General features: G+C 41.0%; 3 protein-coding genes across 8 annotated transcripts; 1 reads left to right on the plus strand and 2 right to left on the minus strand.

The window, feature by feature from the left end:
- Nucleotides 1-687: 687 nt before the first annotated feature.
- LOC101159515 (phospholipase D3-like) lies at nucleotides 688-8,533 on the minus strand. Of its 2 annotated transcripts, none has more exons than XM_011480490.3 (11): nucleotides 8,374-8,533; nucleotides 7,901-7,993; nucleotides 5,990-6,790; nucleotides 5,652-5,839; nucleotides 5,400-5,574; nucleotides 5,079-5,321; nucleotides 4,045-4,245; nucleotides 2,326-2,465; nucleotides 1,962-2,127; nucleotides 1,777-1,876; nucleotides 688-1,259 (listed from the first exon to the last, which is right to left on the minus strand). In XM_011480490.3, the coding sequence occupies exons 1-11, from the start codon at nucleotides 8,497-8,499 to the stop codon at nucleotides 1,066-1,068; spliced, it is 2,427 nt and encodes an 808-aa protein (XP_011478792.3). In that variant the 5' UTR covers nucleotides 8,500-8,533; the 3' UTR covers nucleotides 688-1,065. The 2 variants fall into 2 exon arrangements, with proteins under 2 accessions (XP_011478792.3, XP_023815120.1); XM_023959352.1 differs by lacking the exon at nucleotides 8,374-8,533 and adding an exon at nucleotides 8,078-8,351.
- LOC101159757 (integral membrane protein GPR137-like) lies at nucleotides 7,920-14,320 on the plus strand. 4 transcript variants are annotated; one of them, XM_011480488.3, is made up of 8 exons: nucleotides 7,920-8,032; nucleotides 10,260-10,710; nucleotides 10,793-10,842; nucleotides 10,935-11,175; nucleotides 11,435-11,584; nucleotides 12,354-12,479; nucleotides 12,577-12,695; nucleotides 13,092-14,320. In XM_011480488.3, exons 2-8 carry the CDS (start codon nucleotides 10,330-10,332, stop codon nucleotides 13,186-13,188), a joined length of 1,164 nt encoding a protein of 387 aa, XP_011478790.1. In that variant the 5' UTR covers nucleotides 7,920-8,032; nucleotides 10,260-10,329; the 3' UTR covers nucleotides 13,189-14,320. The 4 variants fall into 4 exon arrangements, with proteins under 4 accessions (XP_011478790.1, XP_011478789.1, XP_023815121.1 ...); XM_011480487.3 differs by lacking the exon at nucleotides 7,920-8,032 and adding an exon at nucleotides 8,784-8,869; XM_023959353.1 differs by lacking the exon at nucleotides 7,920-8,032 and adding an exon at nucleotides 8,786-8,884.
- Nucleotides 14,321-16,604: 2,284 nt separating this feature from the next.
- Nucleotides 16,605-26,929, minus strand: syvn1 (synoviolin 1). 2 transcript variants are annotated; one of them, XM_020706766.2, is made up of 16 exons: nucleotides 26,731-26,929; nucleotides 25,722-25,868; nucleotides 25,540-25,632; nucleotides 25,294-25,446; nucleotides 25,032-25,080; nucleotides 24,345-24,448; nucleotides 22,703-22,829; nucleotides 22,525-22,624; nucleotides 22,233-22,298; nucleotides 22,014-22,130; nucleotides 21,766-21,923; nucleotides 21,217-21,363; nucleotides 20,733-20,891; nucleotides 19,419-19,602; nucleotides 19,200-19,291; nucleotides 16,605-18,429 (listed from the first exon to the last, which is right to left on the minus strand). In XM_020706766.2, the coding sequence occupies exons 2-16, from the start codon at nucleotides 25,851-25,853 to the stop codon at nucleotides 18,224-18,226; spliced, it is 1,887 nt and encodes a 628-aa protein (XP_020562425.1). In that variant the 5' UTR covers nucleotides 25,854-25,868; nucleotides 26,731-26,929; the 3' UTR covers nucleotides 16,605-18,223. The 2 variants fall into 2 exon arrangements, with proteins under 2 accessions (XP_020562425.1, XP_004073679.1); XM_004073631.4 differs by having other exon boundaries at nucleotides 20,733-20,888; nucleotides 26,731-26,912.
- Between the last annotated feature and the right edge of the window lie 791 nt (nucleotides 26,930-27,720).

The following is a 27,720-nucleotide window of genomic DNA, read 5'->3' on the forward strand; positions in this document are numbered from 1 at the left end:
ATGGAGCGATGTTGCACTAAAGCATGTTTGTATTGGGAGTCTGTCATACCCAAAGCGGAATGTTTATTTGGGTATTTTTAAGTTGTGGGTTTCAGAGCAAAATTTATGACAAATCTTTTTTTTTTTTCCCCACTCAGGTTTACCTCCATCATCCCTGTTTGCAATTGGAACACGCTACATTCAACTGAATTTAGGGGAGCCAGTTTAGCTCGTGCTGGTTTACGGCGCCTTCCGTCCGTGAAACCCGGGTTCGAATCCGGGCTCCTCCCTGTTCCCTTCTCTACCTCTGCCAGTTCCAAGCCCGGTTTGAGAAGGTTGCGTCAGGAAGGGCATCCGGCGTAAAACATTGCCAAATTTACCATGCGACTCGTTCGCTGTGGCGACCCCTGATGGGAGAAGCCGAAAGTGGAAGAAGACATTCAACTGAATTTAATTTCTAAATTTAGCAAATCTACAAAAGGAAACGTCCAAATAATTTAACAGAAAAATGACAATGCCTTTTTTTTGCTTAAAATTAAATGTAATATAATGTTTCTAAGAATCCCTCAGCAAGATTGAGTTGAAGTGCAATGCTCCAGCTCCAGCTCCAGCTCCTGTTCTTTTTGCATCATTCGGTGTGAAATTTCTGCTAAATCGGTGAATTTCTCTACAGGGCTGACCCGACCCGGGCCATGAAGTGCAAGCAGCTTCATTTTTCAGTTTTTTTATAAAGTCAGTGTGGAGCATTGAATGCATCAATACTTTGTCATTGAGGAGAGGGAAGCAGAGCCGGAAGAGCTTCATAAAGAAAGCTAACACTTTAGAGTGGCTCTTTAAAAATACCAGCTCAACAGCAGAAATAGGTCAACAGAAATAAATAAATGTTTGCAGATTTCATTCTTTAAGCTGTAACCGTTTGCATAGATCCTTTCTTTAACACTTCAACACTGAGAGAAAGCTCAGCAGATTCGCCCCTTTCAAATCAACTTGTAATAAAACAATAACAATTTATTTACAGCAAAATGTGGGCACAAAGAGGGGGAAAGTAAAAAAACAAGGTCCAACAAGCCGCAGGAAGCTGCAGTGTCACTTTGGACAGACGTTATGGTCATCCACGGAGAGCGCGGCGGCGTACTCGGAGCTCCAGTCTCTAAGGAAGAGTTCCTCTGCTTGGCTCTGCAGGGTCTGCTGGCCGTCCTCCACGGTGGAGCCGGTCTGGTTCACCACTACGCCCACGCCAGCAGTGTGGGTGAAGTAGTTTTCAGACCAGTTAGACGTCCCTGAAAGCAGAAAGAGGTGACTGGATTTCTGCGCCGTTCAGACAACTGCAACAGAAACTGCTGGTTGATAACTAAACCGTGTGCTGCATCATTGAACCGAACGGTGGGAAAAGTGAATGTATGTTTACATGCAAAGGGTCAAACGTGTATTATTTTATTGCAGTACACCAGGCTTAGTATAAAACAACTGAAAGGTTTTACCTCATTGTTACTTGCCTATCAACAAATTTGAAAAATATATATTTTTTTTGTGATTTCATAGCAAAAACACATTTATAAACGGTGCTTTAGGCAAAAGAACTTAATGCAAAATTTCCTATTTTCTCGATCAATTTGGATTTTTTTTTTTTAAACGGTCAAAATTAAATGTCACTTCATCCTTTTGGAGACAATTTCCTGTTTGAGTTTTAGAATAAACTGTTCAGCTTTTGTTCAGAAATTCTTTGATTTCCTTGTTCGGAATTTTTTTTTTCACACTGCGAATGAGAAAGGAGCATTCCATTCACGCAGCACGTACCTATATAGACCACTCTGTCAGTGACCATGAACTTGGCGTGGTTGACTCGAGCAAAAGGGATCTTCATCTGCTCGGCTGTGGAGGGAACTCGGAAGATCTTCTACGGAAGGAACAGAGAGGAAGCGCAGCTTTAACGGTCTTTGCTCGGCAGTTTTGGTTCCGGCCTAGAACAGGTGGCGCCGTACCACGTCCAGGCTGCAGCGCAGCGGCGGCCTGCCGAGCACCAGCAGGGACTGCAGGAAGGGGAACATGGACGCCGGCGAGTGCTCCCAGCAGCTGACCAGCAGCCTGACCCGCACGCCCCGGGTGCACCCCGCGGCGCGCAGAGCTGAGTCGATGGCGGGCCAGAACCTTTGGGATCAGAACACCATCATGAGACTACAGCACAAACTCTTTGAACTCGTCTTATATTGACAGAGCCACTCGTCTGAGTGGCTCTGTCAATATAAGACGAGTTCAAAGAGTCTCGAGTTCTTGTGGCAGAACATTAAGATCACAGTTTTTTTTATTTTGACCACTGGGAGCGCTGCATTTTCATTTCAGGCCTACCTGACCGGCTCTGTGAACTGCGACAGCGGGAGGAAGTCCATGACAGAGATGTAAACAAACTCCTGTGCGTCATGGATGACGGACAGGATGGCGGCGAGATCGTCGGAGCGGCCGCGTGCCGAGATCTGGGGAGGGGCGCTCTTCAGGGCAGACAGACAGGAAGAAGAAGAAAAAGAAACTTTATTTTCCACAGTAAACACAAAACAAATAAAAGACTTAAGGATAAAAACAAAACATTCATAAAAGTATAAAAACTAGGCATGATCAATATAACGCAAATTTATCGTTATCGCAATTTCAAGCTGTGAAATATGCATATCGCAAAAGATGACCAAAATTGTAAAAAAAACAATCTTATGGCAGCTTTAAGTATTTAACAAAACAAACAAACCCCTTTATGTATTTGACCAATGGAACGGACCCATTTACATCATAGACCAATCAGATGGAGCCCTTTTATGTTAGATGTTCGTCTCCTATGTAGATGCGGGTCATTTGGAATGTTTTTGTTAAACTGTTTACGTAAAATGGAAATGATGTTTTTGACCATTTTTCCATATGTTCATACACCGCAAGTTATATCGTCGTCGCAATATTAATCACTAATATTGCAAGTCTTCCTCATAACATGCAGCCCTAAAAAAAACAACAATAAAATAACCAAATATCATAAACTTAAACAAAGAGTAAAACTACTGCTGACTAAAACTTAAAAGCTTTAAAAACGCGGCCGTACCAAAACCTCCAAATAGGGGACTGGTATCTAAAAGTGCTGTACCTTACATTGGTGAGAGTTAAAATGATTCTGTTATTAGTAGCGTTAAGACGATAAAATAAATAAAACCATAGATAAAACGTCTTAACAAAGCTTGAAGAGTATCAACTCTAGCACCAAACAAAATGCTTGTGCCGCACCACCGAGGTCGTTTTTAATGAAATATTTAGGGCATCACTATTGGCTACCTGTAGCTTCCTCATACTGGATGCCCTATAATTTGTCCACAGGTGGGCAGTATACAGTGGTAAGTTTTGAAAAGAAGGATTTTAAGATTGTCCGAGCATGAATAAAACCTGCGTGCAAGCGTGTTTGCCTGAGCTATAAAATACACCGTTGTCTGTGGATATCATCGCCATCTGTAAGCTTATCGGTGAGGATATGACCAAGATATTTTACTTTGTGACAAACGTCAAGCTCAGAATCAGAAAGTGTAAAAGTAAGTAAAAAATCCTTTTTACGACAAATAATCACGGCACTTTTACTGGAATTATATAAAATATCATTCTTAAAACCAAATTCAGAACAGACATCTGAATTGTCTGTTCGGAAAACAGACAATCATCTGCATACATCAGATGATTGACTTTAAAACCACCAACCATGCAACCGGTATTACAGGCATTCAGGTCCTTCAACAGGTCATCTATGTACACCTTACACCTGACTCCCACTTAACCATCATTTTCTGATGGGCAAACCAGAAAGCTAGTAGATGGAGGCGGATCTCAAAGTCTTCTGAATTCGGTCATAGAAGGACATGCTGGTTCGTTTGGATCAACGCTCTGCAGCACAGCATGCAAATTCTTGATACAAATGCAAAAACCAAGCAAACCTAAACCTCAAGAATGAAATTTTTATTTTTTTCACAGCTATATTTATCTGTGGGATCTTAAATCCACCAACATTTAGGAGGAAACAGAAAATGTGACGACTGAACTTACAGACAGGAAGATTCGAGCAGGAACTCCGTTGAGTTTCAGGTGAAGCGGCTGCTCCGAGCTGGACAGAGCCGACAGTCTCGCGGGCCAATATGGAGGGAGAGAAGCGTTGACCCCCCCGACGCTCCAGTACACCCCGAAGATCCGAGAGGCGTCCTGGGCCAGGCAGCTGCAGTCCTCCAGAGACAAGCCCACCTCCTTCACCTTGGTCAGACGGAGCACAGAGAGTTTGCAGTTTGACAGTAGCAGCTCTGTTCTGCTCATGACAGCTTCCCCGCTGATTACTCAACGGTTAAACACTTGTGAAAAAACAAAACAAATGAAAGACCTACTCTGATGCAGCTTTTGGTGTTTTTAACATGTTTTTGTGGTGTTTTTCTGACGATGAAGGACATATATTAAGAAATTAAAGCTTAAAATTGCATTTTTGTGTATTTCTTTATTCAAATCGCTGTGAATCAGAGGCGGACGAAAAACTGCCGTTTGAAAAAGATCATATATACGCTGGGCGGGCCAAAAGCTCCCTGCTCTGCTCTATTCTGATGCATCTGCTTGTAGACGACTAGATCCACGAACGTCTTTGTTTTCCTCGTCTGAGCTGGAGTCTGGATCTAAACTGTACTGCTGGTTTGCTAGAATATTGCTCGCCCTTTTTGTTACACCGGTAACGTTATGTCTGTGTTGTGAGGGGCTGTAAGCTAGTGGGAGAGACTGTAAACAGCTCTCAGTGACGGGTGAGGCAGAGGGGGCGGGGTTGCTCCACACCAACAATCCCGTCCACAACTCAGAGGTGAATTTCTAATGAACTCCTGTCGCTCTGCAGAAACTATGTCCCAGAAAACGACACCTTTTTTTTTAATTTTGAGATAATCATAATCAAAAGACCACTGGGAACGCTTTTACAACAGATCCTAAGATGATTTTTACGACCCCACAGCAGTGAAACATGTCATTTGTCAAATGATCCCACTTCATAGTTCCGTTGATGTTTTCATGTGCGACAAGGATTTTTCAGTTTCCCCTCACAGTTGTTGTACCTGACTCAGGGAACGCCAGTCCATGTTGGCGCTGCCCAGATACACGTGTTTCTGGTCCACCACCCACAGCTTGGTGTGGACGATGCCTCCGGTCAGAGCCGTGAGGTTCACCTCCCTAACTTCAGCGCCGGTAGAGGCCAGCTCTGCCGTGTCCTGGCTGGACGCCTGCGGAGCATTCACTGCGATTTGGAGCTCCACGCCTCTGGATCTGAGTTGCTTCAGCTGCTCGAACACATGTCTTCCCTGCTGAGCAGAGAGGAGAATGATCAGTACGGGACGCACCAGAGAAACTCCTTTACCCGAGTGTGGCATCGCTGTGACCTGAGAGTCAGAGGGGTCAGCAGAGCCGCTGCCTCGCAGCGTGAAGTAGAAAGCAGCGATCTGAACGGAGCGCTCGGCTCTGTGCAGCAGATGCAGCCAGCTGTCTGCGATGCTCGGCCACGTGGAAGGAGAAGACTCGTAGAGCCCGACGGGAATGCTTTCCACCAGACGCACTCTGATGAGCAGAAATAAAGCTGGACGCGACTCAACGCTAACAGACCGATCGGAAAGACTGTTCTTCGGCGTACTCACCTGCAGTCCACGCTGCATGGCTCTGGCTTCAGACCAAAGCCCTCCAGCCAATGCAGCTCCAGCTGGGCTGTGAGCTCAGACGCAGACCTGGGGAGCCCATAGCGCCAAACGTGATGACCCAGCCCCCCCAGCAGCAGCAGGCTGAGAAGCAGGAGGAGGCCGGCGGAAAACCCGGAGCCTCTCGACCTCTGTTAAATCGGAATGATGAGTTATTAAATCAACGACAAAGTTTACATTCCATGGCTTCTGCAGCTGGGTGTGGTGCCCCACATTTCTTCTAAATACCAGACGCAGTTAGAGGACAGAAGATGGAAGCAGAAAATGGGAACATTTCTCACCTTTGATGAAAACTCTGCTGCCACAGAAGACTCCTCCCTGCTGGCTTCTTTCTCTGAGAGATTCGGGGCTCCTGATTGGCTAACGGGTAGCTGAAGATGTTCGGAATCGTCTGACTTGTCATCACCCTCGGCGTCTGATGAAGAGCGGCTGTCCCTTATGTCAGCCGTACTCATCGGCTCCGTTTCCCAGGGTGGTTCTTCGTCCATGATGGCGGCGACTTGGTCGCCACGGGTGGGGCTGACATCTGCAGGAGACCTTTCCTCGTCTCCTGAAGCCGCGGGGCTTTGGTCTGTGTCGCTGGTCTGCTTTGGACAGGCAGAATCGTCGTGTGGGAGGATTCCTGTAGACGCATCCGCTCCAACAGCTTCGGCTTCTGAGCTGAGCAGCTCCGGTCTGAGCGCCGGCCGGGCGCTAACGCTCAGGAAGGGGCTCTGAGCAGACTCGGATAAACTCCAGTCTGCGTGAGCAGAGCCGCTGAAAGCACCCAAAGCAGCTTGAGCCTCGCTGCTGAACACAGGCGCCGTTCCGACGCCCACTCTGGGGGTGTGAACCGACACCGTTTCTTTGACTTCAGGTGGTTTGCGCTTAGATTCCTCGGCAGCGCCAGTGGCCTCGGAAGCGGCGTGGAGCGGTGTTTCGCCTCTGGAAGCAGGCGGGTCTGTGATTTGACCGCCAACCGCGGACCGTTTCTGGAACGTTGGGATTCGGGAGACGAGCTTGCCAGCTTTCCGACTCATGTCTTCTTTTTCCTCAGCGTCCTTTTCCAGACGATCCAGCACAACGCTGCAGAGCTTCAGTTCCTGAGAGGGAAAAGAAGAAACAAACATAACTACCTGGCATCCTCCCACACTTTTACTTTCTACTAGAAAATCGCTGATGGCTACGCCTCTGTCATAGGAAATAGCTTCGCCTTTGTGCACCTAAAACTAGCTTTCCCTTCGTCATAAAAAGGTCGCCCCGCCAAAAATGGTAGCTCTGCCTCTGGAACCCAGAACTGGTTTTACCACTGTCTGTCGCATTAGACCTGCTCGTTCAGGCGACGCCGTCAAACTGTCAAAGTAACTTTGCTGTTCAGTTAGACTTTGGGAAATGTGAAAGATTTAGTGTAAAATGTGAAATCGCACATTTTAAAAAGGCTTGTGAAACAACAGGATTTTAAAAAAAATGTAGTTTAAGTGCATTTATATTTAAGTAATGTTCCTATTTACAAATAAATGACACAAATTTAGCAAAAACAGAAATCATTTAAGCTATTCAGAAAAGGTTGATGCCAACAGCACCCTGTCAGTCATCGGTGTACAATAAATGGACGATTTTCATTTTTATGACCATATATCTGCAACACTCCAAACAGTGAATATTTTCTTCATATTTATCTTTTTTCCCCTGGTTTTAATAACACATATTAATCAGTCATCCTGTTTTTATATTTAAATCCACTTATAATTAGCAACAAATGAAAATAAGGAAAAGAGATCTGCGAAAGCGCTCCTCCCTGCAGAGGGGTGTTAAAGTCTCTGACTGAAAGAGCTCCTCGGTGCATGCTCTTGTGCTTTAAACTTTATGCAATAAAGAAAACAACATTTTGTATTCATATTGAATATGAATCTTACAGTTGTGTTGTTTATATGCAACATTTAAGTCAGTTTAGTCTCTAAATGCAACCTTTAATAAATGATTTTGGTGTTTAGAGTGTATTTTAGAACATTTAACGTTTGATCAGTCACTGCAGTGACAGATGCTGGAGCTGTCCATCTGCAGCAGCAGCAATTTCCTGATTTGCCTGCTGCAGATGATGCAAAGAGCAGCTGTCATCAAGCACTTGTGCAAATAACAGTCCTTCCACGCTTTCTTCATCTGTACCTCCCCTGTTTCTGAGCATTTAGCAGACATTTGCAGCAGCAGCTCACCGTCACGTCGCCCTCCTTGGCAGCCTCCTTCTCCGGCTCAGCCTGGCGCTTCTCCATCGCTCGGTACGGCACGGGCTCTGACTCATCTGACTCCTATTAACCAGAAAAAATACGCCTTTCATCTCTAAATAGGTACAGCTTTGTCTATATTCCTTTACAAAAATGAAATAAACTTACCATCCAGTAGAAATTACCTTTAAAAAAATGTTTGTTTGTTTTTAAAGCGCTTTTCAGTTTAGCTAGGAACAGGTAACGGTAGCCACCTCATTTGTACAAAAAATAAACTCAATAAAGTTTTTTTGTTCAAATTCCATAAAACTTTAATAGTTAGGCTTTCTTTACAACCTCTTTTAAACAACCTTAGTGGTTAATTAGAAAACGTTAGCAAGCGAGCTACGTGGCCGTGTGTGGAGTGTTCGGCAGCGGAGGAAGAGGAAGAGGAGGCGGAAAAGCTGAGCAATAAAAGTACCCACCTCGATCACAACCCTACTTATTCCCTGCAGGCGGATCGACCTTCTTCTCGGCGTCGCCTGTAACTCGACTCCAGTCGCCGGATTATTATAACTCCTGGACCTGCGGCTTCGTAATTGTATCGGCATCTTGGATGACTTTAAAAATTCAACACGTGTGACGACATTAACGGACGGAGCTCTTTATGTATTTGGTCTTTTTTTTATTTTTTAAATTGCAACCGTTAATAAAAAAATATTGCAACGATCGACCTGTGAAGAACATCACCTGCATTTATGGACTGCTAAATTCAGTGGAAAAAAATTTGGAGTCCCAAATGCACGTTCATAATAATTTGATTTGTGCGCGTCCTCAAAAAACACAAACAACAACTTAAAGAGACCGCGATTTCCTGTGACTTCCGGTTGGCCGTTAGGGATCCGTTCGAATTAGCCCCGCCCCCCATGTGTGACGCAGATCTAATGCGGAAAAGGGGGAATTCTCGACTTCTGGCTGCAGGTAGAGAAGCTCCTTGTAAGTTCTGATCTTTTTGTCAAAAACAGATCGAATTTTGCATTTTTAAAAATACATCATAGCTGGTTTTATACTCGTGACACCAGAAGCGTCTCACATTGGTGTGTTAGCTGTCAGTTGGAACTAGCTTGGCTTTGCTTCCTCAAACTGTTGTTTATGTTCCAAAAACAGGAGAAATAAAAGGTCTTTTAAGGTAATGGAAAATTGACAATTTTAAAGTGTTATCGAACCGAATTTGGTGGAAAAAAAGAGTTTATGTTTGCATTATGTTGTATTTTTTAATCGAAACTGAAACACTGTTAAAAAAAAATACCGATGGCTTAAGCTAGTTTAAGCCGCGAGGAGAGATAAAAGATCAGCCTCCTGATTCTGTCTACACGGTTATGTACCTGTCTTTATTGCAGATAACTTTATAGTTTTAAATGTGTAATAAAACATTTTTGAGATAGTATATCGTTAACCGCTCTCTAATGATCCCCAGGACTGGGACGTCTGACATTCTTTGACTTCATGGAAATCTCCACGGATGTTCTTGAGTGGGAAATATTCATCCATGTTTTTGCATGGTTATTGTTGTGATCATAAACTAGCCAAAGCTATATTTCTGCACCTACCTAAGAAAAAGAAAGTTTAAAGTTACAACTCTTGCTGGGCGTTTGACCTCTGACCTTTGTAAGAAACAGGAAGTTTCCTGAAATGCTCTTGGATTCAGTCATGTTCAAGCTTGTGATTGTGACGGTAAACATGTTATGTAACACACTCAGATAGGTATATAGGTGTTTTCTACTGAGCTCACACTGATATATGAAGGCATGTCAGTGCGCTGTTGTCTGGTAGCTGTTTAAATAAAGTTTAAGTTCCTCACGTCAAGACCACTTTCCTGCAGGGCGGCAGTTGTAGCGTAAAAGTTTGGACTGTGTTTGTAGACACAGGTTTGTTGATCTTGTTACTCCTTTTTTTGGGGTATTATGTCTGTCCTCTATATGTTTCCTTGACCATCTGAAGTCTTGTTAATTTATAACAAATGACGGCGACTAGGAGGGTTGAGCAAAGTTACCTGGAAATCTAAAGTCAACAGCATTTTCAAGTTAACTACATCATACCCACTGGTTATTGATGTCAGCATTTTATTATGACTTAAAGACATAAAGACTGGACTAAAAGGTTACTCTGGACAATCCAAAGTGTGAAATCTTTAAAAAAAATTGGGCTTTTAAGAGTGTTGGTTGTCTACTTTTTTATGGCTTGGATTGGTGTTTTCTGGTACTTCAGTGGAGACGAAAAAATACCAAAAGATAGAAAAGAAATCTTTTTTCCTGTAACGAGCGTTAACTCATAGCGAGCTGCTGACGTCCTTAATCTGTTTGTCCCTCAGGTCTTCCACGTAAACCTGCCATGTTGCAGCGTGAAAGGATGACGGCGCGGTAATCCTGTCGACCCTTCCGATGGACTCTCCACTCACAGCCGCCCCCGATCCCAACTCCTCCACCTCGCCCCTGCCGGTGCCCCTGCTTCCCGCCATCCTCCCGTCGGTCCAGCTTAGCTTCACGGTCCTGTACACGGCTCTTTATGCGGGCCTCTTCGTGGCGGTGTACTTGCAGCTGTGGCTGCTCCTCCTCTACAAACACAAGAGATGGAGTTACCAGAGCGCCTTTCTGTTCCTCTGCCTGCTCTGGTCTGCACTCCGCACCACGCTCTTCTCCTTTTACTTCCATAATGCGGTGCAGGCCAACCACCTCCCTGTCGCAGTCTACTGGCTGCTGTACTGCTTCCCTGTGTGTCTGCAGTTCTTCACTCTCAGCCTCATAAGCCTGTATTTTACTCAGGTGAGCTTGGGACAGGTGATCAGTCTTTAGATTCAGGCTGTTCTCTCAGATTTCTTAATTCAGCTCTGCTCTCCCTCTACAGGTACTACTCAAAGTAAGAGAGACCTACAGCTCTGCAATGAACAGACGGCTGTGAGTTTGACAGAAAAGTAAAATAACTGCAACCCAGGCGCTTTTCATGTGGAATAGCCTAACTATCAAGCATCTGATGTTTGTGTATCCAGATGGCTAGCGCGTTGTGCATACGGAGCGATGAGTCTGGTCTTCCTCTGCGTGAATGTGGCCTGTGGAGTCCTTGGGGACCGCGACACCAGCGGGGAGAGGGGTAACAGAACCTGGAACCTCGTCTTGGTCCGCGTTATAATCAACGACTTGCTTTTCATCATGGCTGCCGTGCTGCTCGCCACACTACTGTTGCGTCTGGCCCGACACTCACGCTCCACCAGCGCCTACCTGATGAGCAAGGTGTGCAGGACATTTCTGCAGAAATGGCTATTTTATCGCCGCTTTCTGAAAATTAACCTGCCGTGTCATGTCCTCTGGGTCTGAGCTCATCTGCCACATCTGCTAAAGCTTTAAACGATTCACGCGTTGACCTGCTAAATGTTGGCTAATGACTGCTTCCTTAGGCTTGAGAATGGAAACTGCAGCCTCCTGGAACTGATGCTCTTCTTATTCTTATTTTTGTGAAACAATTCACGTCTAAACTGTTGTTCCTGATTAGGGGACCACCGTGTGCCAAACAGCAGCCCTCGGAGCTGCGGTGATCCTCTTGTATACCAGCCGCGCCTGCTACAACCTGACAGTCCTCATCCTGTCCCAGAACCACCGCGTGGAGTCCTTCAACTTTAACTGGTACAACGTCTCTGACCAGGTAATCCACCAAAGTCCCAGCCAGCTTTTATTTCTTTCAAAATATTGATGATCCAAAGCTTTCATCTCATTTTTATTTTATTTTATTCCCACAAAAAAATGTATTTCTTTTGTGTGGGAACAGAAAAACTTTTACTTTGTTATTAAAACCATTGGTGCCTTTTTTCCCTCTCTCAAAACAAGACAAATAGCCAACATGTGCATTCCTTAATAAACACATAATATGACTATACCAATACATGGTATATATATGATTAAAATTATCTTTGTTTATTGATTTTGACTCCTTGATTTGCAGTCAAAGATCATTCCATGACCTGATACCTTATATTAAAATGTATCTTTTTTTAAATTTTAGTTCTAAACTGGGGTTTCTTGAAAATTGCATGTTCTTTTAATAGACTCAGTGCGATGAAAATCCTGTTTTTGTGTTTTCCACGTGTTCTTGGGGCATTTTTCTGATGGTGGAAGACATAAATTGCATTCCTGACTATTTTTCAGACTGTCATGAACATTTAACTAAATCTGTGAATTAAAAATAGTAGAGTAGAGGGATCCCCAAAGTTTCTTCCTGTGAATATTCGTATTGCTTTTTTTATGTCAAATGAAAATTGAACAATAAATGTCTTATTTGCATTTCACCAAATTTCAATAGAAGGTATGGAATAATCAAGGAGTTAAACAGTAAATGCAAAGCATCAGGATCTAATGACTATTTAACTTTGCACATCATAGCAGTTATTTTGGCCATTTTCTCTGTGTTTTTTCAGGCTGATTTGCTGATTGAACTTGGGGACCAGGGCTATCTAGCCTTTGGCATCATCCTCTTCATATGGGAGCTGCTTCCTACCAGTCTCCTCATTCTGATCTTCAGGGTTCGTCGACCAGCTCAGGAGGTGTCTGATTAGTCCTCATGTCATCCTTGAATCTGAGTGACGTTTATTACCCAGCGACAGGAGACATTTCTTTTGCTTTTGCTGCCCTCTCCCGCAGACCAGCAGCACGGCCATCAACAACAGAGTTCTCCCTCGTCCGTATTTCTTTGACGACCCTCAAGGCAGCGACGACGACATTCCCGTTCCGTGGGCTCGCGGCTCGCAGTCAAACTTAAGGTACACGCAGCGGCCGCAATAGAGAACAAAACATTTCTCCCCGTCTGGTGTTGAGCCGCTCGAATAACATTAACACATATCCGCACTATACAGCTGAGTGCACCAACTAGCAAGAGTTGTCTTCATAGTAAATCAGCTGATTCTAAAGCAAAGAGAAGCGTTTTCTGCTTTATTTTTATTTTAAACAGGGCACTATGTTCTGCTTCCTGATTGGTTGAAAAGCAATGTCAATCTGTGGCGTATCTACTGTACAGAATGCAGTCATTTTGACAAATTCACACCATTATTTGTCCCATGATAAATGAGGGACAAACTACTGAATGACAACGTTTTTGAATCCATGATTTGGCAGCGGCGAACCAAATGTTGAAGCATCTTTTCTTGTTACGCCTCCAGCTGGTACGGGTCAGAGACGGCTCCTCTCCTGTGCGCCAACAACCCTGCAGAGAGCGGCCACCAGCACCACTCCTTTTACTCCACCCCCCAGACCTGACCCCACCTGCTGAATCACCACACCTGGAAGGATGGGACCTCCCACCGTGGGCAGTTTTGCACTGAAAAGCTCAGGAAAGCTAAAAAAAAAAGCACCTTGTAGACGTCGTGGAACAAAAAGACAAAAGCGTCTCTCTATCTCACCTTAAAGGGAAAAAGCTCAGCAGACTCCTCATCAAACTAAACTCAGGTTATAAACTTTTTTGCAGAAACAATTACCTTATTTGACGGCTGGAGCTCCACATACTTTCCTTAAGTCACTCTGAGCTGTGGACTTCATTCCTGGACCAACTGTAGATTTGGAAAGTTAACAAAACAGACGGTATTACAGATATTTATTTTTGAGGTTGACAGACGGAATTCCATTTTATCACTTTGAATTTAAGCTTTCTTGTAGCTGTTGATTTGTTTGTTTGTTTGTTTTAGGCCTTTAGCTGGTTTTGCATCTGAAAAAAAAAAGTTAACACTTTTAAAACTTGTCTTCCCTTCTTTCCTCTTTGAATAGTTTTATGGTTGTGACTTGATAAAGGCTTTATTTATTTATGTTTTTATCCTCTAAATGCTTAAAGTTACTGTCTCCTCTGGAAAAGGGGTTTCATGACTTTTTACTCATCTGTGCTGTTGACTTTCTGCCAGACTGACATTTGATATGGAAACTGCAGACATGTACTTTTTTTCTTTTTATTTACAAAACTCTGCACATCTTGTTGCTATGCAGAAAATGATTGAAGATTGTTAGCACCAAAGGGAACATGTAAAAGAAAAAAGGTTTCATTTTTGTTCGTCTTTTTTTTCTTTCAGTGCTCAAGTTGATTAAGGAGTTTTCTATTACGTCTCACAATTTACCAAAAGAGTTAGAACCTTTTTCTCTCGTTTGACCACATCTGTATTCAGACAAATTGGTTTAGTACAATTTTGCCCAAGAGGAAGTTAATTTTCTTCACACACAAAATTTATTAGCAACAGTTAAATACAAGAAAATGTCCCAACGTGAAGTTCCTGCTCCAAAGCTCGGCGTCACACCTCAAGTGACCTCAGCTGAGGAACTGCTGTTGTGGTTTCTGAGAACTTGTAGAACTGAAAAAGATTGTGAAAATAAAATAGAAATCTGCTGCTTCCCTTTTTTAATGTGAGAACAGACTGACTTCAATTATTATTGGGCCATCTATAGGCCCCAAGAATATGAATATAATTGCTGGTTCATAAAAAAAAGATGGTTAAAAATCAGTCAATTTCAGTGAGAGCCAGACTGTCTGACTCTGACCCGTACATGACAGGTTTTATGGAAAGGTGGGACGTTTTAGTCCTTTTAAAAATATTTTTTAGCAGTTTTCCATACCAAAAAAAGTTTAGCATTTTGTAAACACAATGTGTGCATTTTAATAGTTTTATGGTTGTGACTTGATAAAGGCATTATTATTTATGTTTTTATCCTCTAAATGCTTAACTCGCATTGCCCAAAGTTACTGTCTCCTCATAAAAATACATGTGTATAAATATAAACACGTGAGAGAGAAAACATTTAAAGTGGTAAAAATGTTAGCAACATTTCTCCCACACTGGTGCTTTTCTATGAACACATTACGTCAGAATCGATTGACCAATCAGCACCTTCCCCATAGCAACAGCCAATCAGCATTCCGTCTCTGAATAACCAATCAGATTTTGAATTCAAACTGTTTGAATTGTTTCTCTCCTTTCTCGTATTTAATACTAGTTACTTAAAAAAAGGATTGCTTATTTAATTAAGATTTATGGTATATATGATTATTTTATTGTTTTTCTCAAAAACAACTAATCTTTGTCAAAAAGAACCTTTAGAATAACGACAAGCAAGTGCCAAGCTGCTAATTAACTGTCAGAGATGGAGGGCTGTCTGTGCCCTAAACAGTCTCAGAGATGGAGCAGCAAAGAGAGAGGCAGATTGCATAACCTCCTTTCTGGCATCAAAGTTCATTTATTTGAACTAACCACCAACAGCATGGATGTAAATTCTGCTCCCAGACCCCCACAGTTCATTATGTAACCCTTGTGCTGTCCTAGGCACTTTACCATTGGGAATTGGGTCATCTAGACCCACTAGACAGTGCTCTGAACCTTTTTTCTTCAATGATTTGTGATCTTCACTGGTGTCCATGGATTACATGAAATCTTTCCACCTTTATCCACCTTTGTCATGGTAGGGAGAACACGTCAATGTAAGGGTGGGGTCATCTAAGATAGCACAAGGGTTTTAAATGGCAGATATACTCTTGTAAACTTGCTCCAGTTTAGTCTGATGAAGTATTCCGACATCCGGTCTATAGTAGACTTATTATAGTTATACTCAAGTATACTTACTAAAACAATCTTCAAGTGTACAACTTTTTGATAAAGGAAGCTTTGAAGATACTAATTGTTGCTTCTATTTGACATTATGCAAAAAGTTTTAACGTCCTAATTTGATTCAGAAGTTATCTTAAAAAACACAAGAAAGTAAATAAATGTATTTAATTTCAACCCACCTGAGTAAACCCTTAGCAAAAAGTAGTCCTTTTAAGTGTACTACTAGTATTCTATATGCTTAATATAAGGCAGTATACTTGATGTTTATTTTTTTCATATACTATCAATATACAGGCTAAAATGTTTCAATTAAAAGTATTCCGTTATTCATTATAGTTATATTTAAAACAATAAACTTCAAGTGTATTAGTGTTTGCTAAGGGAACATAGTGAAATCTACAGTTTAGGAACAAATAAAAAATCAGATGCATTTTGTGCCAATAAAGGAAATGTATCAAATTTCAAAAGGAATCGATTATTTTATGGAAAAATATTTATGCCACCATGTTGCATACAAAACTTTAAGTTGCAAATGAAAATATTAAATTTTTGCTTTCAAATTTTCTTTGCTTTCAAAAAATCATTTATGCAAAAGAAAAAATCTTTGTTTCTGCATCTTGTCCACTTAATATGTATGTGGATTTAATTTGAGATGCTTTTATTGTGAAAGGTAAAAAAAATACAATAATTTGAAGACAGTCAATGAAACACATCCACCATCCTGCCAAAATGTCATGAACTCAAATCTAAACTGAACTTTTCTTTTTTTATAACCATGCAGCAAACATCTGCCAAATTCCCAGCATGCATGATATGCTTCACCAAAATCCAGATTAAAATTCAGATTATTTTTATGCAGCCACAGTCTGATTGTGAACATGAATGTGCAATAGGCTGCATAAGAATAATATGGACTCAAATGAAGACCATTTTGCAAACATAACTGATGTAAAAAAAAAACACCAATTACTAACGAACAAGTTAATTTTGATATTTTATCTTTGTGAAGACATTAGAACTTCAACCTACTTCAACCTTTTCTATTAACAGCAATATTTTCCATGGCACCACTAAAAACAGATGTAGCCGCCGTTCCACTGACACTCTTTATTCTGCATTACGTACAGACGATCCTATTAAAACCGTTCATACAATATGTACACGTTGCATGTTGAGACAAAAAATGCAGGAGCGGATTCAATCCACCGATTGGTTCCCCCAAAGACAGGCGGCATCAACAAAAGATGCGAGAACCGGAGCGCCCTCCCTCCCCATGATGAAGCATCACCCTCTGATGGAAGTCAAACATCTGCACCACCCATTATTGCAGGAAGTCCAAACTCAGAGCGCAAGAAAGCCGCTACGAACCCGACAAAAATATGGAGCCGCCGCTTTGGACATAAAGGAGAAGAAAAGGAATAATTTGTAACAGCGAAAGTCTGGCTTTATTAAAAAGAAAATGCAAAAATATTGAAAATTGTTTTAATTAATGCCATTTTTTTCCAGATCAAGTAAACAAAACAAAACAAAAAAACCTTGCAGAACAACACTGCATCTCTATAACATATATATCTACAAAGGACTAAACATACCAGCTACTTTGGAGTTGAGCTACTGAACCACGGCTCACATGAAACATGGACCCCAGGAAGAAAAGAAAACACGGGATTTCCATTCCTGTGTGTGTGTTACAGGGAAAGATGTGTTGAGCAAAAACACACAAAAGCAGGAAAACAAAAAATATATATATGCATGAGAAAGATGTGATTGACATTCAGAAAAGAAAAAAAAAATTTAAAACAGCTACGATGGGTGAAAGTATGGAGGACCAAAGGTGACAAATTGAAATAAAAAAAAAATCATCATTAATTACTTAAATAAATGTGTCAAAAAAACATTAAGACTGGAACAAAAATAAATACATTTGTCATTAAATCTTAAATAAAACACAAAATAATTTCATGTAAGAAATGCATTTAGATATTTCACGGTCAGGTGTTACAGCAGTCAGTCAGTGGGCGGGGCTAACTCTGTAAATTCAGGTGCAAGGTCCCGCCCACTTGACCAGTAAAAGACATTCATGAAAACACCATTTAAAAGTGAAATAACTACATGCATTTCTGACATGAAATTAATTGACATTTTAATCAATTTTCTGATTTCATGACACATTTAATCATTTGTTACTTTTGGTCTTACATGGATTTATGGAGGCAGTAAGTTAACCTGCAACATTTTTGTGAAGATTAATTAAAAAAAAAAAAAAGTTTAACAAAGAAAAGACACTTTAACCCAAAAAGACAAAAAAACAACCATTCTGACTGAGAATTAAACTCTTTTTGGTTCACATTTCCTAAACTTTTCTTCCACTTGATCTGAAAAATGACATTATTTACAACAATTCTTCGGCTGACAGCCAGGAACCTTCAGTTAAAACAGCTGTCCACCAAACCTGGGACTTTTCCTTTGTAGCGAACGATGAGCATCCTCCACGAGCGGGGCGGGGATTTGTCCCGTCGGTCAGCGGCTGCCTGACGCACAAACAGTCCAGGAGCGTCTCCCGACAGCCCGAGTCCAGATCCACCCCTTTAGAAACCTGAGCCTCTGGAAGGCAAGAGAGGAAGAGAGGCAACGAAGGACCGAAGCAGCCTAAAGTCGACTCGAGAGTTCCCGTTGGTCCTGATCGCCACGCCTGAATCAAAACCCGCGGGTCAGTTGTCTGAGGGCGCCGATGAGGAGGAGGCCGTCTCCAGCTTGCGTAAGCGGCGCCTCCTCAGCTCAGCAGCGTTTGGTTCTCCGTCTTCATCCTCCGCCTCTCCTTCGTCCACGCTTTCTTTTCCTCCAGTGTCCAGAGCAGAGGAGGTGGAGTCAGCGGGTAGAGAGGAAACCGCGGCGGCGGCGGCGCTTGCTTGATCAGCTGGAAACAAAAACCATTTCTCCATCAGGTAACAGAATCCACAGCTCTCGCCGTTTCACACCATTTAAAAAAAAAAAAATTAAACATTGTGTTCTGCGTCCTGATTGGTCGTAGAGAACTGTCAATCAACCTCCAACAGGAAACCTCGTTTCCACATTTCTAAGAATCTTCAATTGCGATCATTCTAGAATCCTTTTTTTTTAATGGAGAGAATGGAGAGTTTAAACGAGAGAAAAGTGCATAAATGTTCACGTCTGTCAGAAAAAAAGTTTATTTAAGGTTGTAGGGAGGTTTACTGCCTTAAAAACATCTGGAATCTTACTTCCCAGATTTCACCGTATCGCGGATTCATTTTAGAACGCAACTTTTGCGATAAGCCAGGGAACACTGGACTAGAATATCTGATCTGTTCCAGAAAAATCAAGTACCAATATTTGTGATTACTAATTTGTAATCTGGTAAAGATACAAGATGTACAGGAATGATCACTTTTTATGTTATGTTGATTCTCGTGTAAATAATAAATAAAGTATAAAAAATGTTGATTAAATGTATATTATCATCATAAACCAGTAAAAAGACAAACGTGCAGCAAAGATATTAAATGAAAAGAACTGTGGTTTGATGAATGAATGAATGAATGAATGAATAGATGATTTGTGAATCTGCAGCCAAGGTCCCCACGATCCTCCACAGCTGTAGCTTTCTTTACCATTTGAGCTCATTCCTGCCATCATGACCCCCCCAGGCAGACGGATCAGATCACTTACATGCGGACGAGCTCTTCTCAGAGCTGCTGGGGGCTGCAGGAGCGTCCGTGCGGCTTGTGGCTTCAGCAGAGCGGCTCTCGGCCCGAGGAGGACTGTGGGAAAGCAAACCCCTCAGCATTTCAATATAAACATGTATCCAATATAAACATGCAATTGTCATGGTGACGACTTTTTATCATGAGAATGACTTTACAGTTTAAGAATCAGAGGTTTGGTTACGTGAGCGTGGTGACGGTGCTGAGGTAGTGGTGGATGTTGAGCATGGCGGCGTCCAGCAGCGTGTGGATGTTCTGAAGACACTGCAGCCTGGCCTCCAGACCTCGCCGCCCCTCAGCCTCCAACTCCCTCAGCTCTTCCTCCGACAGGCGGGACAGAGAAGGAGGCGGGGGGGGCATGGAGGACACTGCAACAACATGAGGGGAAAAAAACAGACTGATGGAAGGAATCCATGAAGGGTCTGCTTCATGAACGCAGCAGAATAAACAGGATGACTGCTACTTCCGCCACAACAAGATTGAACTTTTTGCCTACAAACGTGGATCTCGGCTTGATGGAAAGTGAACCGTGGAGTTAAAATCTGCAAAGGGCAAACGACGAAAATCTTCAGCAAGTGTCTCATCTGTGACCGGTGCAGTGAGGAGGTCGACGGATGACTTGAAGCAGATTTTCCTCTTCCTGGTCAGGATCCACTCTGGCCCAATGGCAGCTCAAGCAACAAGCTTTTGGAGCTGCGTTTGCGCTTTCAACCTGCTTTTGTGGCACATTTCTGACGATGGAGGACCCATATTGAGAAAATTAAGCTTAAAATTGCATTTCTGAGTATTTCTTTATTCAAATTGTTGTGAATTAGCAGCAAAAAGAAAAAAAGACCACATCATATTTGTGACGTGGGCGGGTCACTAGCTCCCTGCTCCGAGCTCTCAGCAACGGGAAGGTTTGGGGGACGGGGTTGCTCAACACCAAAAGCCCCGCCCACAACGTGGGAGTTGAATTTCTAAAGAACTGCTGCCGCTCTGCAGAAACGGTGTCTTGATTTCGGCAAAAAAAACAAAAAACGGCATAATCATAACGAAAATACAACTGGGAAAGCTTTGAAAATGGATGAAAATACGATCGGAGATTGACTTTATTCCATTAGAGCAGTATTTTTCTTTAAAAATGGTCATTGCCTTTTAAAAACTGCTTTGGAAATAAAAAAGTGACCACAAACCTGACCATTAACGGACTTCTTGAGCCATCAGACTTTGGAAGTAGTCATAGAGGCACGAAAAGCTCCAAATAAGTTCACTTATGTGAAATATTATTATATTATTATTTTAAATATACATAAAAAATATCTCCCAGCATTTCTCCTTGTTTTTCAGTTGCAATAATCAGATTACTCTCCGATTTTAGAGTAAATGGGCTTTTTGGAAACTCCAGCCAATTTCTAGTACGACATTTATTTCCATCCATGAGGGAATTTTACATCTAGATAATTTTTTTTTTTTTTTTTGAAAAAGTGAAATGCAATAAATGTATATGAAATCTTACCAAAAGGCGGTGGGGGAGGCATGGGCAGCCATGGAGCGGTGGGGAATGGAGGAGGCGGGAAGGAGAAGGGGAACCCTGGGAATGCGGATCCCGGAGCAGCAGCTGCTGCAGGGGGAGAAGTGTCTGCAGGAGACGAGGATGCCGGCTGGCTGGTGCCTGCAGGAGAGTCACATGTCAAACGCCAACAACTGTAAGCCAATAAAGGCTTGAAAAAGTATAAACACCACTTAATTTAATGCGGATTTTAGCTTTGGAAACTAAAGTTTCCAGAGTGCACATAAACAAACCCTATAACCTACATTTGTGGCCTTTTCTTCATATAACTCAACTTTGTTATTCTATACAATTCTCTTATAATTTAGATGCAAATGCACTTTGGAAAATCTGAAATTCTTACACATCTTTGCAAATCAAAACGTTAGATTCTCCTAAATACTATTGTTTTGCAACTATGCTGCAGAGATATCAAAGTGGTGGTTCTGACCTGCACTTTGTGCCGCTTCCGAGCTGCTTGGTGGGGCATCGGCGCCTCCGGGGGCCGCTGCTGCTGCTGCAGGCGGGGGCACAGGAGGAAAAGGACCCCAGAAAGGGAAGACACCAGGAGGGAAGCCCGGCAGCATGCCTGGAGGGACTGGAGGGAAGGCGGAGCAAAGAAAATGCTTACATGCCAGAAACAAACTTTTTCCAAACACTCAGGTCAAGGTTTTGATGAAGTTCTAGTTGTGCGAGTTCTGCTTGGAAGGTGAGGGCGCCCACATCTGACCTTCTGAAAGCTTCATCAAGCAACCGCTTTCATGTCAGACCAGACTTTCCCGGACCGGCCTGTTCGAGGCTGAAGTGAGCATTTTAATAGTAGCCAGTTGAAGGTAAAGTTAATCTTCATCCTCTGTAAAATATCTTTAAACTTTATTTGTAAAATACATTTCCCATAGGAATCATTAAAGTGTGATACTGATTTTCCCTTAATACACAAGTGTCACAGTGGAAGTTAAAAATAAAAATAAATGAAAACTTAAAATGACTTGAGTCTTACCGTTGGGGGCTGGAGCTGCAGGAGCGTTAGCGGGGGCCGCTGGCGCAGGAGGCGGAGCCTGAGCTGGAGCCTGCGTCTGATTGTTGTTGGTGGCTCTGAGGACGTCCATGCGACACGTAGGACAGGTCTGCTGCCTCTGGAACCAAGAGCGCAGACAGCTGTGGGGAAAGTGAGACAACAAAACATATTATAAAAAACAGAAAAAACTTTTCGGTTTCTTAAACATTTCAGAATCCAAATGAATCTACCTGGAGTGGAAAATGTGATTGCACGGTAGTTTTTTGGCGCCCGTGACCATCTCCTCTCGGCAGATGATGCAAACGTTGTCAGAGGCCTGAAGATCTTCAGGGGTCGCATCAGGATATCTGTGAAGAATATTCAGTGAAGAATATTTAACAAACGAAGGTGATGACCAAACAGACGATGATCAGAGATTTTCTTTAAACGAGAAGCAGGTTTTTACTCACAGTGTGTTCATGTTCCGGATGGCTCTTCTGGACATGATAGCATCCGTAACCGCTTTCTTAAACTGTCTGGAAAAACAAGTTCAGAGCTGCATCAATTACAATACAGAGTCTGTAAAAAACCTCCTAAACAATAATGTAATGTAGCTTTCTGCAACAGAAAAACAGGCGTCACTCCTATGTGAGCTGATCTAACGGTTTAAAACACACCTGTCTCTGATCAAGCAGAATATAAGAAATAAAGATAATTTAGGAATAAACAAATGAGCGAAAAGTCTATGGAAGTTGAGCAGACCTCATGGCCAAATACATGGGCCGGATGGCAAACAGGGGGAAGGTGTGGACCTTGATCATGATGGTCATGAAAGCGACGTAGAGCAGCACTTTGATGAAGCCTGGAAATGACCAAAAATGACACTTCAGCTGCTTGAACACACAAACCCAAAGGGGAAACCACACACACACACACACACCTGTGAAGAGCTCCGTGTAGAGCATATAGACGGCCTTGTTGTCCCAGGGGTTCTCACTCTGCAGGTCAACGGTGTGCAGAATGTACTTGATGAAGGTTGTGAGCACCATGGTCAGCAGGATGGCATACTGGGGAACACACATCAGGAAGATGCTTCAACTGGCTTACATTTACATTTATACAAAGTGGAGACAAAGCCTGTAAAAAACAAAACAAAAATAAAATTCTCAGCTGCAGAAAAAAGTCAAAGAGTTGATGTTTACACGCTCTCCTGCTGGCTTACAGCCCCCGAAATGGTGAGCAGTATCAGAGCTTTTTGTCTGAAACCGGATTCATCAGAATGGAGCAGAGCAGGGAGTTTGCCCAGCGTTTTTTCTACAAAACAAATACGATGTCATTCAAACGGAATTTTTTCCATCTACATCCGATTCACAACAATTAAAATAAAGAAACTGTCAGAAGTGCAACTTTGATCTTAGATTTCTTTAAATATGTTCTCCATCATCAGAAAAATGCATTTTAAAAACACCCAAAACACAATTTTCATCAAAGTGCATCTTTAATAGAATCAAAGAATAATTCAAATCCCAAAGAAATGAATCAACAGATTCTGGCCCCATCTGATCCGGGCCTTCGGAAAGGCAGCTTAATGTTTGAAAAAAGGATTGTGGGAAAGGAAACTAGCTCAGGTGCTGCTGACAAAGCTCATCAATGTATAACTGCACCGAGTTTCTGAATTAAGAACTTACAGACTTAACATAAGTCCTACCCATTGATTATATTTTATTATTCGCTAATGCATGGCAAACAAAATTGTTTTCATTATTAAAGACGTCCATTGATTATCTATGCTTATAACTGCAAACAAAAATGTAAAACATCTTTATAAGTTTAAAAATCTAAGTGGAAATATGGATCCATCCTGGATGTGCGGCTCCTCACATAAACGACTGGTTGCTTCTATTCTTTCTTCTTAGAGTTTTCAAGTCCTTTCCGTCAAACCAATGACTCTCATCTCTAAATGTAAAGACATGTTTCCATCTCTGCATTTCACATTTTTTGTAAACTGCAATATGGCCATCGTTCACTCTACGGATCGACATGTCTTGAGTTTGCTGCAATCGACACGACCTTATTAAAACGATAAAAGCACATTTTGGGTAAAATTGTGGAAATATGACTTTATCTTTGTCTGATCAAAAGAAAAAAAGACTACTCCTCCATAAAAGACATTAAGAAAAACTAATTTAAGTTCTAAAACATAAATTTCAAAAGGTTGTTTAATCAAATACAGTTAATTATTCTATTGCAATAGATGACATTCATAATGTTAGTTTATGGCATGTTAAACATATAGTATCCTTTGATCAGCAGACTTCACAACATAAAGTATAAATGGTTGAATATTTTACACTAGATCTGTACCAAAGTCAACTGATATTCATCAGTGTGTGACGAGACAAAGAAAAGAAAGGAAGAAAAAAAAACGTGATTGCAAAATCAAATAAACTATTTGCTAATCTATGTGCTCAGAAATGTTATTTTTACTCCCTGAAAAGGACAGGTTCCCTGATTAATGACGTCTCTCTAATGAAAACATAGACAAAGAGTTAAAAAGTGAACACGTGCACGGAAAGACAAACCTCGAAGCCAAAGACGAGCTGAACGGACGCTCCGCGGGTGATGATGCTGTGGCAGGCGTGGTTGACGAACAAGAAGTCCATGACACCCAGCAGTCCCATGAGAGCTGCAGAAAACCACATCACATCAAAAATAAGGACATTTAAATCAAACTGAACTTCCGTTCTTGATAGTTTAGTGCCAGGGACACTTAAATTGTTTACTTTAAGTGGAATCTAAAAACTATCCTCTATCTATCAATTTTTTACGACAAAAAATTAACAATTTAGCCTTAAAAACTGGGACAAAATGTGCATCACTCCCAGCTTTAAAAGCAAACCCACACCAGTCTTGCATCAGTTCATAATGAGGCTAACAATGTAAATAAAATTTGACTTTAGAATAAAAAACATTACTATATTTTTGAAAATAGGAATTACATTTTTATTCTGGGTTCAAATAATGAAAGGAAAAAAAATCTGAAAAAGACCAGAAACTCTCTGTACTCATTTGCTAATTTTACTACTATATTGTGGTTGATGCTCTTCAAGGTAAAACTGAGGAACATCTGGCTTCATGTGCACAACAAAAGGATTTGCATAGAGTTTAATATAGTTTTGCTTCATTCAAGTGCAACCAGGGGAAACCAGGAAACAGACAGAGATGAAATGTCTGGACTAAAGTCAGATTAGTTTAAGAAATATACTTACATAATACTCTCAGGTGAAAAATCCATGATATATTTGGACTCCGCTCCATCTGAATAAAAAAAAAGAAGAAAAAGTTTAATGACTATAAAACACATTTGATGTGCTTATAATTGCCAGAAAAAAAGAAAACCGTCATGTCATTTGAGTTAAACATTTGTATTCATTTACTTTGCCCGTGTCATAAAGCAGCTTGCTTAAAAAATGCCAAAAATTTGCCACCTAAAGTTATGAGAGCTTGTCTCCATGTCTTAGCATCACTCACAAAGTCCACTCGATCCTCAGCCAGCCAGTGGAAGCACTTCAGGAAGAGCAGGAGGGTGAAGAGGGCAACAAAACGGGGCGAGAAGTCATCTCGGAATACGGTGAAAGCCAGGCACGTCTCTGTCACTGCGTACCACGAGCGCTCGATGAGATGCTGGTGGAGAAACGCAAAGTCCACATGAATACCGCTGTAGACACTTACACTCAAAGAGGAAATGTTTAGTATGTCATAGATCCATGACTTCACCTCCATCTCTGCAGCTCTTAGCTGGCCAAAAAAGACCTTCCTCATAAACTTTCCAAGCAGAAACACCAGAACAAATGCCTGAATATACAACACCTGAAAAAAAAAAAACAGAATCTGTGACTAATGCACTAAACACACAGACTGTATTACATGTGAAACATTCAGCTCTGAACTATCCTTACCGCCATGCTGGGGCTGCTCTTCGTGAGGTAGACCACAGTTGGGTAAAACTGGTGTTTGAGTAAATAAGCGTGAGCCACTACAGCTCCAGTCAACGCCAGACTGGTGGCAGTTACTAAGGCGGCTCGTACCATTTTGGACTGCAGATTCTACCAAAGAAAACAAAACAAAAAACTGTTATTGGTTGCATCTTACGTCATGCTGCGATTAAACAGAGAGTGAACATCAATATGTTTTCTAATATTGTGATACAATTTTTTTTTAATCATCAGTCATTTGTGGATATGACCACAGCACAAATGAAACCTATATATAACTACAAAAAACAGTACTATTATTGAAGTTGTGAAAATTGAGATATTAAAAAAGAAAATCCTCCTGGATTTTTTTTTTTTTTTTTTTTTTGCTGTAATAGTTTAGGTTAATTATACTGACATTTATAAAGAAGAGTCAATTTTTTGGCCAACTATCATTACATTTGTCTAGAATCAAAACAATTAAAACAAATCCAGAAGATACTAAAACCTTGCAGTTGCATATAAATGTGTTATGCTAACACTTATATTTGCAACTTTTCTTAGCAGAGTTAGCAAAGGTCGACCCAGCCTTCGTTTATTTATGCATTTCACAAACCGTAAACAAACAAGGATCCGCTTTTTTTTTATCCACGTATACAGAAAAAAATAAAACCGGGAACACAAAACATTTAAGAGAAACTACTTTCATTTTCTTTCCTTTGGCGAGGGGGGAAAAAATCTGAAACCAAGCTAATTTAAAAAAAACAAGTTTCGAATTTGCAACCAAACTTCACATAAATAGAAACGACTAATAAGTTGACAAAATTTAATTTCGAAGGCAGCAGTTGCAAACATAACAGGAAGGCCATCATAACTCATCATTGTAATGTTATTTTTAATGACGGACTCGCTTGTTAACATAGTTTTGCAGCTTAGTTAGCACAGCTAGCTTGTTTTAGCTAATTAGCAGCTGTCACTTCACTGCGGAACTCACCGATACGACGCCCGAGGAAGACTTGGCCTTGGTGGATGAACCAGCAACCCCTAAACTAGTGAAATATCTTTGTTGTCACCAGCTAGTCCATTTCAAACACATTGTGAACGCCTCCAGGTTATAGGGAAAATCCTGGGCCGTGTTCGTCTACGTGTTTATCTTTGGCTTGCTCCCTGCGAGCCACCTCACTTCCGGTTTTTACGGTAATTCAACCGAAGAGCAAAATTCTGATTAATCTCACTTCCTGCTTTGGATTTGAAGTTTTTAAAAATGATTTTAAATTTAAATCCTAACGTAAAATGTTTTTTTTTTCTTCGTTACACCATAAGATATTACATTTACATTTTGACGAATATTACGGTAAGAAAATTACGTGGACCAATAGAAAGCTTAAATTTTAAAAGGGTACGTCATGAAACATATTTACATAAATGAAAGAAAAATACAAACAATTAATTAGGAATAAATTTGTCATTTTTATATTTAATTTTAGTAATGCCAAATAAGGCGAACTAATCAACTGTTCAATTTATTAAATTCATTTTTTAAACTTTATAAATAAAAACGTATTTCAAATTAAAATCTACAGTAAAAAAATAGAATAAATTGAACAAATTTATAAAAATATATTCATAGGGGTTAATATTCTAATGTTCTTGGAATTTTTTAAATCATTTTTCCAATTACTGATTATTATTTTTTTTAAATGAATAAAATAAAAATCAGCAAAAGTTTTTCCTTTTTTAAAAAAATTAAAACTTTTCTGACAGACTTTAGCAACTGACAACAAACTCTGGAATTAACACCAATTAGTTCATGACCATATTTAACCAGGTTTTATTTTTTCGCTCCTTTAAAACAGCACTTGAGAATTGGACTAAATGTGAATGTTTTAATTCTATACTTGAGTCATTAAAACTATGTGATCTTAACCTTAATTTAACATTTACTTGAGTGCAAAAAAAAAAGAAAAAAAAATAGAATTTTGGA

Source organism: Oryzias latipes, chromosome 10 (genome assembly GCF_002234675.1).
Source record: "Oryzias latipes chromosome 10, ASM223467v1".
In the NCBI taxonomy this organism is placed as follows: Eukaryota; Metazoa; Chordata; class Actinopteri; order Beloniformes; family Adrianichthyidae; genus Oryzias; species Oryzias latipes.

What these genes read in the sequence shown, in the direction of transcription:
- syvn1 (XM_020706766.2), bottom strand. Translation starts at nt 25,853, where the DNA reads ATGGTACGAGCCGCCTTAGTAACTGCCACCAGTCTGGCGTTGACTGGA. An exon ending in CTGAGGATCGAGTGGACTTT is followed by an intron (nt 25,081 to 25,293) that starts GTGAGTGATGCT and finishes TTTTTTATTCAG; the next exon opens with ATGGAGCGGAGTCCAAATAT. An exon ending in AGCACCGTCACCACGCTCAC is followed by an intron (nt 19,292 to 19,418) that starts GTAACCAAACCT and finishes GCTTTCCCACAG; the next exon opens with TCCTCCTCGGGCCGAGAGCC.
- LOC101159515 (XM_011480490.3), bottom strand. Translation starts at nt 8,499, where the DNA reads ATGCCGATACAATTACGAAGCCGCAGGTCCAGGAGTTATAATAATCCG. An exon ending in CAGCAGAGTTTTCATCAAAG is followed by an intron (nt 5,840 to 5,989) that starts GTGAGAAATGTT and finishes CCGATTTAACAG; the next exon opens with AGGTCGAGAGGCTCCGGGTT. An exon ending in ACTGGCGTTCCCTGAGTCAG is followed by an intron (nt 4,246 to 5,078) that starts GTACAACAACTG and finishes CGTCTGACCAAG; the next exon opens with GTGAAGGAGGTGGGCTTGTC.
- LOC101159757 (XM_011480488.3), top strand. Translation starts at nt 10,330, where the DNA reads ATGGACTCTCCACTCACAGCCGCCCCCGATCCCAACTCCTCCACCTCG. An exon ending in TAAGCCTGTATTTTACTCAG is followed by an intron (nt 10,711 to 10,792) that starts GTGAGCTTGGGA and finishes CTCCCTCTACAG; the next exon opens with GTACTACTCAAAGTAAGAGA. An exon ending in GCGCCTACCTGATGAGCAAG is followed by an intron (nt 11,176 to 11,434) that starts GTGTGCAGGACA and finishes GTTCCTGATTAG; the next exon opens with GGGACCACCGTGTGCCAAAC.